This window comes from Cherax quadricarinatus, chromosome 75 (genome assembly GCF_038502225.1).
Source record: "Cherax quadricarinatus isolate ZL_2023a chromosome 75, ASM3850222v1, whole genome shotgun sequence".
NCBI lineage: Eukaryota > Metazoa > Arthropoda > Malacostraca > Decapoda > Parastacidae > Cherax > Cherax quadricarinatus.
This window is the reverse complement of record NC_091366.1, coordinates 10,690,202-10,708,741: the sequence shown is the minus strand read 5'-3', so window position 1 is coordinate 10,708,741 and position 18,540 is coordinate 10,690,202. Positions and strand designations below refer to the sequence as shown.

The 18,540-nt window shown below is 43.5% G+C and overlaps 1 protein-coding gene across 10 annotated transcripts in view; it reads right to left on the bottom strand.

The window, feature by feature from the left end:
* Nucleotides 1-18,540, bottom strand: part of LOC128691825 (uncharacterized) — a 1,033,854-nt gene that overhangs the window by 549,213 nt on the left and 466,101 nt on the right. The window contains exon 1 of one of the 10 annotated variants that reach the window (XM_070101044.1): nucleotides 76-376. The exons of the other annotated variants lie outside the window; for them this stretch is intronic. Coding sequence (XP_069957145.1) covers nucleotides 76-91 — 16 coding nt within the window. The 5' untranslated portion in view covers nucleotides 92-376. Of the gene's footprint in view, nucleotides 1-75; nucleotides 377-18,540 lie in introns of those variants that run through there. 10 annotated transcript variants of the gene reach the window in all.

Below are 18,540 nucleotides of genomic sequence, written 5' to 3'. Positions count from 1 at the left end.
CATTGTAAGAGAATTATTCCACTGGTCAACATTGTAAGATAAGTTGCATTGACCAACAGTGCAAGAGGTACTAACCTCCTGCATCACCCATGTTGCACTGCTAGGTGTAGGGATCCGCTTCTGAGGTGTTGTTACACCATTCACTAGGCTCCACACACTTTACACTTTATTTCACTACTGACACACTTGCAACACATTATTGAAATTTGTTTTGCAATATTGCTGACAACAGCCACCTACAAGATTTTTTCACCATCTGAAAACACTCCTGGGAGTTTCAATGACGTAAAACACGGAATTGTTGTAGGAAATACAACACACGTGAAGTTGTAGGGGGTACCAGGAACGCACGACCTTCCCTCACACCGTCCACACTTGTACTAGTAGTTTTACTCACATCACATGTTGACATGAATCACCGCTAGCCTCGGCGCAGGTCCCGGGGGGAACACGGGGCCAATCAGCGCGCACCATCTCCAAAGCGGCGCCCTCACTGGCTCTCATCTTTCCCCTGGGCCAATGGCAGGCGAGTAAGTCAGTTGGTCGCTCAGTTCAAATATTACCGCCAAATTTGTTTATTATACACAATTTTTTTTAGCAGGTGTTAAGGAAGCAGGTGTTACACGTTCATACATATAATGAATTAGGTCAATTTTCTTTATAATGTTTCAATAAAGTCAGTCACTTATTTACACTGAGTTCCTGTGTTTACTTTCAACATGAGTCATGCAAAAAGCAAGTGACAAATATTTATACAGTGTAATGCTATTAACTATAACTAGCACTGATAACAGAAGTGATATAATGACCAGTACTGGTATAATGACTAGTACTGATATAATGACCAATACTGATATAACAACCAGTACTGATATAATGACCAATACTGATATAACAACCAGTACTGATATAATAACCAGTACTGGTATAATGACTAGTACTGATATGATGAACAATACTGATATGACCAGTACTGATATAATGACCAGTACTGATATAATAACCAGTACTGATATAACAACCAGTACTGATATAATGACCAGTACTGATATAATGACTAGTACTGATATAATGACCAATACTGATATAACAACCAGTACTGATATAATGACCAGTACTGATATGACCAGTACTGATATAATGACCAGTACTGATATAATAACCAGTACTGATATAACCAGCACTGATATAATGACCAGTACTGATATAACAACCAGCACTGATATAACAACCAGTACTGATATAATGACCAGTACTGATATGACCAGTACTGATATAATGATCAGTACTGATATAATAACCAGTACTGATATAATAACCAGTACTGATATAACAACAAGTACTGATATAATAACCAATACTGATATAATGACCAGTACTGATATAACCAGTACTGATATAACAACCAGTACTGATATAACAACCAGTACTGATATAATAACCAGTACTGGTATAATGACCAGTACTGATACAACGATTAGTACTGATATAATTACCGGTACAGATAAAATTATTACTGATATAAAGACAAGTGCTGATATAATGACCAGTACTAATATGACTAGTAGCGATATAATGACTTGTACTGATATAATGACTTGTTTACCTGGAGAGAGTTCCGGGAGTCAACGCCCCCCGCGGCCCGGTCTGTGACCAGGCCTCATGGTGGATCAGGGCCTGATCAACCAGGCTGTTACTGCTAGCTGCAAACAATCCAACATACGAATCACAACCCGGCTGGTCAGGTTCCGACTTTAGGTGCTTGTCCAATGCCTGCTTGAAGACAGCCAGGGGTCTATTGGTAATCCCCCTTATGTATGCTGGAAGGCAGTTCAATAGTCTTGGGCCCCTGACACTTATTGTATTGTCTCTTAACGTGTTAGTGGCACCCTTGCTTTTCACTGCAGGGATGTTGCTTCGTTTGCCCAGTCTTTTGCTTTCGTAGAGAGTGATTTTCGTGTGCAAGTTCGGTATTAGTCCCTCTAGGATTTTCCAGGTGTATATAATCATGTATCTCCCGCCTGCGTTCCAGGGAGTACAGGTTCAGGTGTTTTATCTCCGTTATGCGCGCCGTGAAGGTTCTCTGTACATTTTCTAGGTCAGCAATTTCACCTGCCTTGAAAGGTGCTGTTAGTGTGCAGCAATATTCCAGCCTAGATTACTTGTACTGATATATGACCAGTACTAATATAATGACTAGTACTGATATGACTAATACAGATTATAATGACTAGTACTGATATCATTAGTGATATAATGACTAGTACTGATATCATTAGTGATATAATGACTAGTACTGATATAACGATTAGTACTGATATAATTACCAGTACTGACATAATGATTCTGTGGATGGTAGTGGCTAGTTTATTGTGTACCTCATATCCATCCTGTGGATGGACATTATATATATATATATATATATATATATATATATATATATATATATATATATATATATATATATATATATATATACATATATATATATATTTAATGTGGGGAAGTGGAACATAATTATTCCTCCATAAGCCATGCGTGTTGTAAGAGGCGACTAAAATGCCGGGAGCAAGGAGTTAGTAACCCCTTCTCCTGTATACATTACTAAATTTAAAGGGAGAAACTTTAGTTTTTCCTTTTGGGTCACAACCACGGACGAGTGGTATTTAATCAATAACAACACTGCGACTAGCCGAGGACTCGAGCCCATGTCGTTTTGGCCCGCCTCATGGTGAGCGAAAATCAAATGACGCTCTAACCCAAAGGACCACCAAATCCTACATGAATCACGCACGCAGCAGAGCTGGGATCACAGTAAAACACCTAGCTCTGCTGGGTGCGTGATTTTTGTAGGATTTGGTGGTCCTGTGGGTTAGAGCATCATGTGATTTTAGCTCATCATATACTGATCGTGGAGGCTAGTACACCAAACGGTAAGTAGAATGAAATTAGCTCTAAGGCGCCCACACCACCGTATGTCCTCGGATCATGGTAAAACACCTAGCTCTACTGGGTGCGTGATTCTTGTAGGATTTGGTGGTCAATGAAATCACGAGACAAGTGATCATGAATCATTAACAGAACTGCGGCCTGGCCAGGACTCAATCCTGCGTTTCCATGCCCAGCTCTGTGTGAACTGAGCTGGGCATGGGATCAGATCCTCTATCCACTGGGCCACCATCCTTAACCACACACATTCAATCTGGGACCTTGCAGCCTATACATCTGCTATCCTATACCTGCTATCGTACACCTGCTAACTTACACCCACACACCAGTACACAGACCTGTTCTGTAACCTGTTTCTTCTCTCTAGGTCTGTCCTACTTTCAACACCTACGTCAACACCTACGCCAGCCCCCTGAACCACACTTTCAACACCTACGTCAAAACCTCCGTTACCTACATCAGCACCTCCGCTAGGTTCCTGAACCGTACCTACGTCAACATCTACGCCAGGATGTCGTGATGAAACGTGATTTAGATCGTAGGATAGCCTTCAGATAACAAGAAGGGATAAGTAGGAGCATGAATAACCTTCAGATAACAGAAGGGGGTAGTAGAAGCATTGGAAAACTCTTAGATAACAGGAGGGGATAGGAGCAGCATGGGATAACATTCACAGGAGGGGGTAAGAGCAGCACGGGATAACCTCAGATAACAGGAGGGGGTAGGAGCAGCATGGGATAACATTCATAGGAGGGGTTAGGAGCAGCATGGGATAACCTCAGATAACAGGAGGGGGTAGGAACAGCATGGGATAACCTCAAACAACAGGAGGGGGGTAGGAGCAGCATGGGATAACCTCAGATAACAGGAGGGGGTAACCTCAGATAACAGGAGGGGGTAGGAGCAGCATGGGATAACCTCAGATAACAGGAGGGGGGTAGGAACAGCATGGGATAACCTCAGATAACAGGAGGGGGTAGGAACATCATGGGATAATCTCAAATAACAGGAGGGGGTAGGAACAGCATGGGATAACCTCAGATAACAGGAGGGGGGTAGGAACAGCATGGGATAATCTCAGATAACAGAAGGGGGTAGGAGCAGCATGGGATAACCTCAGATAACAGGAGGGGGGTAGGAACAGCATGGGATAACCTCAGATAACAGGAGGGGGTAGGAACAGCATGGGATAACCTCAAATAACAGGAGGGGGTAGGAACAGCATGGGATAACCTCAGATAACAGGAGGGGGGTAGGAGCAGCATGGGATAACCTCAGATAACAGGAGGGGGGTAAGAACAGCATGGGATAACCTCAGATAACAGGAGGGGGTAGGAACAGCATGGGATAACCTCAGATAACAGGAGGGGGGTAGGAACAGCATGGGATAACCTCAGATAACAGGAGGGGGGTAGGAACAGCATGGGATAACCTCAGATAACAGGAGGGGGGTAGGAACAGCATGGGATAACCTCAGATAACAGGAGAGGGGTAGGAGCAGCATGGGATAACCTCAGATAACAGGAGGGGGTAGGAACAGCATGCGATAACCTCAGATAACAGGAGGGGGTAGGAACAGCATGCGATAACCTCAGATAAGAGGAGGGGGTAGGAACAGCATGGGATAACCTCAGATAACAGGAGGGGGGTAGGAGCAGCATGGGATAACCTCAGATAACAGGAGGGGGTAGTAACAGCATGGGATAACCTCAGATAACAGGAGGGGGGTAGGAACAGCATGGGATAACCTCAGATAACAGGAGGGGGTAGGAACAACATGGGATAACCTCAGATAACAGGAGGGGGTAGGAACAGCATGGGATAACCTCAGATAACAGGAGGGGGGTAGGAACAGCATGGGATAACCTCAGATAACAGGAGGGGGTAGGAACAACATGGGATAACCTCAGATAACAGGAGGGGGGTAGGAACAGCATGGGATAACCTCAGATAACAGGAGGGCGGTAGGAGCAGCATGGGATAACCTCAGATAACAGGAGGGGGTAGGAACAGCATGGGATAACCTAAGATAACAGGAGGGGGTAGGAACAGCATGCGATAACCTCAGATAAGAGGAGGGGGTAGGAACAGCATGGGATAACCTCAGATAACAGGAGGGGGGTAGGAACAGCATGGGATAACCTCAGATAACAGGAGGGGGTAGGAACAACATGGGATAACCTCAGATAACAGGAGGGGGTAGGAACCGCATGGGATAACCTCAGATAACAGGAGGGGGGTAGGAACAGCATGGGATAACCTCAGATAACAGGAGGGGGGTAGGAACAGCATGGGATAACTTCAAATAACAGGAGGGGGTAGGAACAGCATGGGATAACCTCAGATAACAGGAGGGGGTAGGAACAGCATGGGATAACCACAGATAACAGGAGGGGGTAGGAACAGCATGGGATAACCTCAGATAACAGGAGGGGGTAGGAACAGCATGGGATAACCTCAGATAACAGGAGGGGGGTAGGAACAGCATGGGATAACCTGAGATAACAGGAGGGGGGTAGGAACAGCATGGGATAACTTCAAATAACAGGAGGGGGTAGGAACAGCATGGGATAACCTCAGATAACAGGAGGGGGTAGGAACAGCATGGGATAACCACAGATAACAGGAGGGGGTAGGAACAGCATGGGATAACCTCAGATAACAGGAGGGGGTAGGAACAGCATGGGATAACCTCAGATAACAGGAGGGGGGTAGGAACAGCATGGGATAACCTGAGATAACAGGAGGGGGGTAGGAACAGCATGGGATAACCTGAGATAACAGGAGGGGGGTAGGAGCAGCATGGGATAACCTCAGATAACAGGAGGGGGGTAGGAACAGCATGGGATAACCTCAGATAATAGGAGGGGGGTAGGAACAGCATGGGATAACCTCAAATAACAAGAGGGGGTAGGAACAGCATGGGATAACCTCAGATAACAGGAGGGGGTAGGAACAACCTGGGATAACCTCAGATAACAGGAGGGGGTAGGAACAGCATGGGATAACCTCAGATAACAGGAGGGGGGTAGGAACAGCATGGGATAACCTCAGATAACAGGAGGGGGTAGTAACAGCATGGGATAACCTCAGATAACAGGAGGGGGGTAGGAACAGCATGGGATAACCTCAGATAACAGGAGGGGGTAGGAACAGCATGGGATAACCTCAGATAACAGGAGGGGGGTAGGAACAGCATGGGATAACCTCAGATAAAAGGAGGGGGGTTGGAACAGCATGTGATAACGTCAGATAACAGGAGGGGGGTAGGAACAGCATGGGATAACCTCAGATAACAGGAGGGGGTAGGAACAGCATGGGATAACCTCAGATAACAGGAGGGGGGTAGGAACAGCATGGGATAACCTCAGATAACAGGAGGGGGGTAGGAACAGCATGGGATAACCTCAGGTAACAGGAAGGGGGTAGGAACAGCATGGGATAACCTCAGATAACAGGAGGGGGGTAGGAACAGCATGGGATAACCTCAGATAACAGGAGGGGGGTAGGAACAGCATGGGATAACCTCAGATAACAGGAGGGGGTAGGAACAGCATGGGATAACCTCAGATAACAGGAGGGGGGTAGGAACAGCATGGGATAACCTCAGATAACAGGAGGGGGTAGGAACAGCATGGGATAACCTCAGACAACAGGAGGGGGTAGGAACAGCATGGGATAACCTCAGATAACAAGAGGGGGTAGGAACAGCATGGGATAACCTCAGATAACAGGAGGGGGTAGGAACAGCATGGGATAACCTCAGATAACAGGAGAGGGGTAGGAACAGCATGGGATAACCTCAGATAACAGGAGGGGGGTAGGAACAACATGGGATAACCTCAGATAACACGAGGGGGTTGGAACAGCATGGGATAACCTCAGATAACAGGAGTGGGGTAGGAACAACATGGGATAACCTCAGATAACAGGAAGGGGGTAGGAACAGCATGGGATAACCTCAGATAACAGGAGGGGGTAGGAACAGCATGGGACAACATCAGATAACAGGAGGGGGTAGGAAGAGCATGGGATAACCTCAGATAACAGGAGGGGGTAGGAGCAGCATGGAATAACCTCAGATAACAGGAGGGGGTAGGAACAGCATGGGATAACCTCAGATAACAGGAGGGGGGTAGGAACAACATGGGATAACCTCAGATAACACGAGGGGGTTGGAACAGCATGGGATAACCTCAGATAACAGGAGTGGGGTAGGAACAACATGGGATAACCTCAGATAACAGGAAGGGGGTAGGAACAGCATGGGATAACCTCAGATAACAGGAGGGGGTAGGAACAGCATGGGACAACATCAGATAACAGGAGGGGGTAGGAAGAGCATGGGATAACCTCAGATAACAGGAGGGGGTAGGAGCAGCATGGAATAACCTCAGATAACAGGAGGGGGTAGGAACAGCATGGGATAACCTCAGATAACAGGAGGGGGGTAGGAACAACATGGGATAACTTCAAATAACAGGAGGGGGTAGGAACAGCATGGGATAACCTCAGATAACAGGAGGGGGTAGGAACAGCATCGGATAACCTCAGATAACAGGAGGGGGTAGGAACAGCATGGGATAACCTCAGATAACAGGAGGGGGGTAGGAACAGCATGGGATAACCTCAGATAACAGGAGGGGGTAGGAACAGCATGGGATAACCTCAGATAACAGGAGGGGGTAGGAACAGCATGGGATAACCTCAGATAACAGGAGGGGGTAGGAGCAGCATGGGATAACCTCAGATAACAGGAGAGGGGTAGGAACAGCATGGGATAACCTTAGATAACAGGAGGGGGGTAGGAACAGCATAGGATAACCTTAGATAACAGGAGGGGGTAGGAACAGCATGGGATAACCTCAGATAACACGAGGGGGTAGGAACAGCATGGGATAACCTCAGATAACAGGAGGGGGTAGGAACAGCATGGGATAACCTCAGATAACAGGAGGGTGGTAGGAACAGCATGGGATAACCTCAGATAACAGGAGGGGGTAGGAACAGTATGGGATAACCTCAGATAACAGGAGGGGGGTAGGAACAGCATGGGATAACCTCAGAAAACAGGAGGGGGGTAGGAACAGCATGGGATAACCTGAGATAACAGGAGGGGGGGTAGGAGCAGCATGGGATAACCTCAGATAACAGGAGGGGGTAGGAACAGCATGGGATAACCTCAGATAACAGGAGGGGGGTAGGAACAGCATGGGATAACCTCAAATAACAGGAGGGGTAGGAACAGCATGGGATAACCTCAGATAACAGGAGGGGGGTAGGAACAGCATGGGATAACCTCAGATAACAGGAGGGGGTAGGAACAGCATGGGATAACCTCAGATAACAGGAGGGGGTAGGAACAGCATGGGATAACCTCAGATAACAGGAGGGGGGTAGGAACAGCATGGGATAACCTCAGATAACAGGAGGGGGTAGGAACAGCATGGGATAACCTCAGATAACAGGAGGGGGTAGTAACAGCATGGGATAACCTCAGATAACAGGAGGGGGGTAGGAACAACATGGGATAACCTCAGATAACAGGAGGGGGTAGTAACAGCATGGGATAACCTCAGACAACAGAAGGGGGTAGGAACAGCATGGGATAACCTCAGATAACATGAGGGGGGGTAGGAACAGCATGGGATAACCTCAGATAACAGGAGGGGGGTAGGAACAGCATGGGATAACCTCAGATAACAGGAGGGGGGTAGGAACAGCATGGGATAACCTCAGATAACAGGAGGGGGTAGGAACAGCATGGGATAACCTCAGATAACAGGAGGGGGGTAGGAACAGCATGGGATAACCTCAGATAAAAGTAGGGGGTAGGAACAGCATGTGATAACCTCAGATAACAGGAGGGGGATAGGAACAGCATGGGATAACCTCAGATAACAGGAGGGGGTAAGAACAGCATTGGATAACCTCAGATAACAGGAGGGGGTAGGAACAGCATGGGATAACCTCAGATAACAGGAGGGGGGTAGGAACAGCATGGGATAACCTCAGATAACAGGAGAGGGGTAGGAACAGCATGGGATAACCTCAGATAACAGGAGGGGGGTAGGAACAGCATGGGATAACCTCAGATAACAGGAGGGGGGTAGGATCAGCATGGGATAACCTCAGAAAACAGGAGGGGGTAGGAACAGCATGGGATAACCTCAGATAACAGGAGGGGGGTAGGAACAGCATGGGATAACCTCAGATAACAGGAGGGGGTAGGAACAGCATGGGATAACCTCGGATAACAGGAGGGGGTAGGAACAGCATGGGATTACCTCAGATAACAGGAGGGGGGTAGGAACAGCATGGGATAACCTCAGATAACAGGAGGGGGGTAGGAACAGCATGGGATAATCTCAGATAACAGGAGGGGGTAGGAACAGCATGGGATAACCTCAGATAACAGGACGGGGGTAGGAACAGCATGGGATAACCTCAGATAACAGGAGGGGGGTAGGAACAGCATGGGATAACCTCAGATAACAGGAGGGGGTAGGAACAGCATGGGATAACCTCAAATAACAGTAGGGGGTAGGAACAGCATGGGATAACCTCAGATAACAGGAGGGGGTAGGAACAGCATGGGATAACCTCAGATAACAGGAGGGGGTAGGAACAGCATGGGATAACCTCAGATAACAGGAGGGGGGTAGGAACAGCATGGGATAACCTCAGATAACAGGAGGGGGTAGGAACAGCATGGGATAACCTCAAATAACAGGAGGGGGTAGGAACAGCATAGGATAACCTCAGATAACAGGAGGGGGTAGGAACAGCATGGGATAACCTCAAATAACAGGAGGGGGTGGGAACAGCATGGGATAACCTCAAATAACAGTAGGGGGGTAGGAACAGCATGGGATAACCTCAGATAACAGGAGGCGGTAGGAACAGCTTGGGATAACCTCAGATAACAAGAGGGGGGTAGGAACAGCATGGGATAACCTCAGATAACAGGAGGGGGGTAGGAACAGCATGGGATAACCTCAGATAACAGGAGGGGGTAGGAACAGCATGGGTTAACCTCAGATAACAGGAGGGGGGTAGGAACAGCATGGGATAACCTCAGATAACAGGAGGGGTTAGGAACAGCATGGGATAACCTCAGATAACAGGAGGGGGTAGGAACAGCATGGGATAACCTCAGATAACAGGAGGGGGTAGGAACAGCATGGGATAACCTCAGATAACAGGAGGGGGGTAGGAACAGCATGGGATAACCTCAGATAACAGGAGGGGGTAGGAACAGCATGGGATAACCTCAGATAACAGGAGGGGGGTAGGAACAGCATGGGATAACCTCAGATAACAGGAGGGGGTAGGAACAGCATGGGTTAACCTCAGATAACAGGAGGGGGGTAGGAACAGCATGGGATAACCTCAGATAACAGGAGGGGTTAGGAACAGCATGGGATAACCTCAGATAACAGGAGGGGGTAGGAACAGCATGGGATAACCTCAGATAACAGGAGGGGGTAGGAACAGCATGGGATAACCTCAGATAACAGGAGGGGGGTAGGAACAGCATGGGATAACCTCAGATAACAGGAGGTGGTAGGAACAGCATGGGATAACCTCAGATAACAGGAGGGGGTAGGAACAGCATGGGATAACCTCAGATAACAGGAGGGGGTAGGAACAGCATGGGATAACCTCAGATAACAGGAGGGGGGTAGGAACAGCATGGGATAACCTCAGATAACAGGAGGGGGTAGGAACAGCATGGGATAACCTCAGATAACAGGAGGGGGGTAGGAACAGCATGGGATAACCTCAGATAACAGGAGGGGGGTAGGAACAGCATGGGATAACCTCAGATAACAGGAGGGGGTAGGAACAGCATGGGATAACCTCAGATAACAGGAGGGGGTAGGAACAGCATGGGATAACCTCAGATAACAGGAGGCGGGTAGGAACAGCATGGGATAACCTCAGATAACAGGAGGGGGTTGTGCAATATTTACAGTGGGAAGAATCTGATAGTTTTGTCTAGGTAAGACTTGTTTAGTTTACTTTGTTTAGGTATGATGTGTAACACCTGTGTTGGCGAAACGTCTAAACAATACAGACTAACAGGTGTTGAACATGTCACGTTTGGTCTTCAAAGTAATGTTGATTTTGATTTAGCAGGATATGCTGGTTCACGCTCAAGACACAAGGAACACTTTCTTACCTTCACTCCCAAGCAGTGACGTCAGCAGCGATGTTAGCAGTGACGTCAGCAGCGATGTTAGCAGTGACGTCAGCAGCGATGTTAATGGAGACGTCAGCAGCGATGTTAGTAGAGACGTCAGCAACGATGTTAGTAGAGACGTCAGCAACGATGTTAGTAGAGACGTCAGCAACGATGTTAGTAGCGACGTCAGCAGCGATGTTAGTAACAATGTCGAGAGACGTCAGTAGCGACGTCAAAGGGCGGCGACAAAAACTTTCACCTCAGCATTCAACGAATGTTTTGAACATATGATCACTTGATAACTGTCAACAGTCACTTAAATGTCACTTAACTCGCTCAATTTCCTTGAAATATAAAAAATTCCTGACACTGACACAGGTGACTAACACTGACACAAGTGACTACCAATGACACAAGTGACTAACACTGACGTAAGTGACTAACACTGACACAAGTGACTAACACTGACGCAAGCGACTAACACTGCCACAGGTGACTAACACTGACACAAGTGACTAACACTGACACAAGTGACTAACACTGACACAGGTGACTACCAATGACACAAGTGATTAACACTGACACAAGTGACTAACACTGACACAAGTGACTATCAATGACACAAGTGACTAACACTGACACAAGTGACTAACACTGACAAGTGACTAACACTGACACAAGTGACTAACACTGACACAAGTGACTAACACTGACACAGGTGACTACCAATGACACAAGTGACTAACACTATGTGACTGACACAAGTGACTGTCACAAGTGACTAACACTGATATATGACTACCACTGACACAAGTGACTAACAGTGACGCAAGTGACTAACACTGACAAATAACACTGACACAAGAACTGCAAGAACTCGAAAATGCGTGGTTTTGATAGGTGTTAATGTAGCCTCGTGATCTTCCCGCCCAGGCAATTCCTGGCTCAGATGCAAGAATCACCTGTGGGATCAACCACAACTCAAGAATCACCTTTTTTTTAATATAATGGCCGTCTCCCACCGAGGCAGGGTGACCCGAAAAAGAAGAAACACTTTCACCATCACTCACCCCATCACTGTTTTGCCAGAGTCGTGCAGATAAGAATTCAAAAACTGCCACACACTATCTCCATCCCTCTTTCAGAGTGAAGTACATAAGAGAAAGACGCTTATGACTAAGTTTAGGTCCGACTTGGACCATTAACTAGTCACACTAACACACGAAGGTGAGAGAACCAGTATATATAGGAGAGGAGAACAGGGACGGGACCAAGATAAGAAGAAGGAAGTGGAGAAGTACTGGTAGAGGTAATGTGGTAGCAGTGGTAGTAGTAGTAGTAGTAGTAGTAGTAGTAGTAGTAGTGGTGGTGGTGGTGGTGGTGGTCCTCAGCCGCTTGTTAGCATGTCCTTATCTTTATTTGGGCTAGAATTCTGTCAGCACTTCAGTGACAATCGGTATATATACTGATAGGTATATAACCCACGAGGTGCATTACTCAATGTATATACGCTAAGAGCCTACTTTAATTCTTATTTTACGTATTAAAGCATTTTTTGTCTGATGAAGAAGAGGCATGCAGCCGTAATGACCCTCGTGTAGCAGATAGGTTTCCAACCTACAAACCAGGAAACCTCTCATGATACATGAGAGCGGCAGTGTATATACATTAAGGGGTATATATCACCACGTATTTATTTTAACCTCTGTATCAGGAATTAAAGCATTTTTATCTAGTGGTGAGGTTGGTTAACTGACTACCAGGGTCATTAAGGCTGTTAACCACCAGTCAAGCATACCTTATTTCTCTCTCTCTCTCGCACAAACATCAATCCATTCAACAGGCAGCAACGCCTCTTTTAATACAGCTTACAGAGGAACGCACTCAACGCTTCCCTCAATATCGACTAAAACTTTACTTGGTTGTGCTAAACCCGTGTGGGTTACGCTCTCTATTCTACCTCCTCGTCCCACTTCCCATTTTCTCTTTTCCCACGCCTGCTTAATCCCTTTTTCTTCATCCTCCTCTATCATACTTTCCCCTTGACCACACGTCTTTTTACAGGCTCAGGCTGAGAGCTATCTTTCTCAGCTTACTGAATCTCTCTCTCTCCTGTACATAAACACAACACTAATACGAATTATTTCTATGGAAGTGCATATTCATACACTCCCAAGACCATAATTCAAATAATGTTAGGTAATACTTTAAATTATACTTAACGATCAATACTTGAGAACTGGTGTATGCTGTATATCATACTTCACCTCATACAATACTCACCACTGGTGTATGGTGTATATCATACTTCACCTCATACAATACTCACCACTGGTGTATGGTGTATCATACTTCACCTCATACAATACTCACCACTGGTGTATGGTGTATATCATACTTCACCTCATACAATACTCACCACTGGTGTATGGTGTATATCATACTTCACCTCATACAATACTCACCACTGGTGTATGGTGTATATCATACTTCACCTCATACAATACTCACCACTGGTGTATGGTGTATATCATACTTCACCTCATACAATACTCACCTGAAAAGAAAAAAACCACAAAGTCATCACTACTAATGAACAAAAACTAATAAAAAAAATAGCTCAGTGCTATATATTTTTTTCAAATATATATAATCTCAATCAGATTATATTTGTTTTCCAGAGTAATGAAAATTAATCAAGATTATACAAGTACATGTTTACTAATCAATAAATTTCAAAATTGGTTGAACTTAATGATCATGAACAAGCCCAAAATCTGCCAGTAATAATAATAATAATAATAATATACATATATATATATATATATATATATATATATATATATATATATATATATATATATATATATATATATATATATATATATATATATATATATATATATATATATATATATATATATATATATATATATATATATATATATATATATATATATATATATATATATATATATATGTCGTGCCGAATATGTAAAACTGGTCAATTAGCAAGAACTCATTTAAAATTAAGTCCTTTCTCAAATTTTCTCTTATATGTTTAAAGATATATTTATTTCATTAATGTTAATGTAAAAATTTTTAATTTTGCACCAAAACAATCTTAGAAAACTTACCTAACCTTATTATAACAAGAGCAATTTATTTTAGCCTAACCCAAGTAAATATATTTTAGATTTGTTTACAATAATTTAATACTAAACAAACACAGTGAAATATATTTTTTTCGTTAGGTTCAGAATGATTTTGGCGAAATTATTGCATACACAAGTTTTCACTTGTCCTATATGGCAAGATGAACGTTGCTATTTAAGCCAAGATCGCAAGTTCTGCCTATTCGGCACGACATATATATATATATATATATATATATATATATATATATATATATATATATATATATATATATATATATATATATATATATATATATATATATATATATATATATATATATATATATATGTTGTGCCGAATAGGTAAAATTGGTTAATTAGCAAGAACTCATTTAAAATTAAGCCCTTTCTAAAATTTTCTCTTATACGTTTAAATATATATTATTTTCATTTATGTTAATATAAAAATTAATAATTGTGTACCAAAAGAACCTTAGAAAACTTACCTGACCTTATTATAACAAGCGCAATTTAATTGAACCTAATCCAACTAAATATATTTTAGATAAGTTTACAATAATTTAATAATAAACAAACACAATGAAATAATTTTTTTCGTTAGGTTCAGAATGATTTTTGTGAAATTACTGCATACACAGTACAATCATCCTCTTGATTAACATTACAATCTTCCTATTGATTAACATTACAATCATCCTCTTGATTAACATCACAATCTTCCTATTGATTAACATTACAATCATCCTCTTGATTAACATCACAATCTTCCTATTGATTAACATTACAATCATCCTCTTGATTAACATCACAATCTTCCTATTGATTAACATTACAATCATCCTCTTGATTAACATCACAATCTTCCTATTGATTAACATTACAATCATCCTCTTGATTAACATTACAATCTTCCTATTGATTAACATTACAATCTTCCTCTTGAAGACTGTCCTTCTTAAACTACTGGTTAAACACGGTGATTTACCCACTCGTTTATACGTTTATCGCTCATTAACCGCATCTTAAAAGCCTCGTTAACGAGGGTAATTAGCCTCAGATGGAGCAGGAAGTGATTAGTGAGTACTCAACCCTGACTGATCCTTCAGTGACGCAGCCTATATGCTAATTAAGGCTTTTGATACACGGTACTAGAGTTACTCTCCCCTTCCTCTTATCAAACATGATTAACTCGCGTTTACCTGTTGCTTAATAAGTTTAGCTGTCACATGATAATAATTCTTATTCATCAATAAAGATACCTAGGTGTTGCTCATGTATCTAATTTATCAATAAAGATACCTAGGTGTTGCTCATGTATCTAATTTATCAATAAAGATACCTAGGTGTTGCTCATGTGTCTTATTCATCAATGAAGATACCTAGGTGTTGCTCATGTGTCTTATTCATCAATAAAGATACCTAGGTGTTGCTCATGTATCTAATTTATCAATAAAGATACCTAGGTGTTGCTCATGTGTCTTATTCATCAATGAAGATACCTAGGTGTTGCTCATGTATCTAATTTATCAATAAAGATACCTAGGTGTTGCTCATGTATCTAATTTATCAATAAAGATACCTAGGTGTTGCTCATGTATCTAATTTATCAATAAAGATACCTAGGTGTTGCTCATGTGTCTCAATCATCAATAAAGATACCGAGGTGTTGTTCATGTGTCTCAATCATCAATAAAGATACCTAGGTGTTGTTCATGTGTCTCAATCATCAATAAAGATACCTAGGTGTTGTTCATGTGTCTTAATCATCAATAAAGATACTTAGGTGTTGTTCATGTGTCTCAATCATCAATAAAGATACCTAGGTGTTGTTCATGTGTCTCAATCATCAATAAAGATACCTAGGTGTTGCTCATGTGTCTCAGTCATCAATAAAGATACCTAGGTGTTGCTCATGTGTCTTATCAAAAAAGCTAGCTACACAGGTGTTGCACATGTGTCTTATTCATCAATAAAGCTACACAGGTGTTGCACATGTGTCTTATTCATCAATGAAGCTACACAGGTGTTCCACATGTGTCTTATTTATCAATGAAGCTACACAGGTGTTGCACATGTGTCTTATTCATTCACTCTTAATATATACCATACCTCACATTTGGTATAAGTTTACAACTGTGACCTCAGTGTTATTCTGATAAATTCTAGTAACAAGGGCAGGGAGCAGCAGGGGGGGGGTGAAGCCCCCATAATCCCCGTCAATCTCTCTTATTAAAATAATAACGCAGCTTCAAAGAATGTCTTCTCGCCGCCTTCTTCCACCCACACTGCCATCCCTCACCGCCTTCTACAGTAGAAGTTCTGCTGCCTCCTCTGCTAAGTTGACAAGTGGGTACAAAAACAGGTATGTTAAAAATGGTATAAAATACCGACAAGAAGATGATTAAGACACATGTGCAACAGCTGGGTATCTTCATTGTTGAAATTTTCGCCTACTACACAGTAGGCTTTTTGCTTTTTTTTCTGTTAAATACAGAGGCAACAGATGCAGAAGTGAAATGAAGATGATGTAATCAGTCCATCAAGCTTGGAGTACTAGTATTTGAGGTGGTCAGTCCCTCAGCCTGAACTCTTCCCCAGGCTGAGGGACTGATTGAACTGACTGAACAAGGCAGAATTACGGAGAAGGTGACACAGGTGGAAGCTAATAACACAGAGACAGACAGATGGTGGAAAATAGTAATTTTAGTCTCAAGGACCAAGGTGGTAGACGCCTGAGTTGGATGAAGAAGAGTCCATACACAGTTTCAGGGGTAGGTATGAGAAGGTTCAAGAGGTCAAAAACTTGTAATGTTGTGTCAGCAGCCGAGACTCGACCCCCACAAACAGAAACTGGTGATATTGATGATCTACCATATCGACAAGCAGATATATGAGTCATGTGCAACACTTGGGTATCTTATCTGTAGAGATGTTTCACCCACCAGAGACAAATACAAAGAATAATTACTGGAGACTGTGGAAGACGAAGAAGTCGGAGGTGATCAGTCCCTCGGCCTTGATTAATATGTTGGGAATAGAGGAAGACACGAAGTACTTTGAGATTATCAGTCCCTCAGCTTTGATTAGTGTTTTGGAGACAGTGGAAGACATGAAGTAGTTTGAGGTGATCAGTCCCTCAACCATGACACGTCTTACTCATCCACAAACTGATGAGTATTAACGGGGTAGATGAGTACAGAACAGAGTAGCCTCACACTGCCAATGTGGCTAGTTTTACTGACTATAAACCTTTCTGGTGCACAATAATGAGCACAGTGAAGCTGCTACCCGTATTGGGAAGGAGGCTGGCGCCTATCCTTATGTAGAAGGTAGTGTAAATCAGGACGGCGTGCCCTCTAGCCTCCTCTCTCCCTCTCGTTATCCATCACTTTACCTATTACATGCTACCTTTCCTATGTGATGGAATATGCTAAGGAAACATAGCTACCTTATGTTCCCACTGTAATTATAAAAGTGTATAAAAATTCAGTGTAAAATACAGCTTCCCTTCCCCCAACCAGCCACTCCCCCACCCCCTCCCACCCAGGTATAACTGTCTGCGTCTCCTACCTTGTCGTCTGCTGCAAATTATCGAAGCAGAGAAATCTCTCACACCGCCCCGCCCCGTCCTCCTCCTCTGCCCTTCCCTACCCTGCCTCTCACCACCTGAGCGTGCCCAGCCTCACTCTGCCCTACCCTGCTCCACCCTGTCTCGTCTATTCCACCCCTTTCTACCTTGTTCCGCTCTGCCATAGCAACTTTATTAAGGAACAGGTACACATAAGTCCAATTATCATACATAGCGTAAATTACCTATGATAACCCCCAAAAAATCAAATTGACTTATTTCCATTGGGATCCTTCTAATATCTTAATATTTAAACCTTAAAAGTTAAAACAGCCAAGTAACTCAACTGTGTTACGTCCTATATGTACGTGAAACACGTACGTTTTAACAATCCAATACAAAGAGTATACAGTAAGTTGATGTATGAGACACTTGTGCAACATTTGGGTATCTTTATTCTGGAAACGTTTCGCCAGCCAGTGGCTTCTTCAGTCCAATGCGGAAAAAGGTGGACGATAAAGAGGAGTTTAAGGTAATCAGTCCCACAGCCTGGAGAAATTCTGTTCCAAAGTCTGGAACTAACTAGTTAGTTCCAGACTTTGGAACAGAACTTCTCCAGGCTGAGGGACTGACAACCTCACATCTACGACTTCAAGGGTGATGGACTGATTACATCG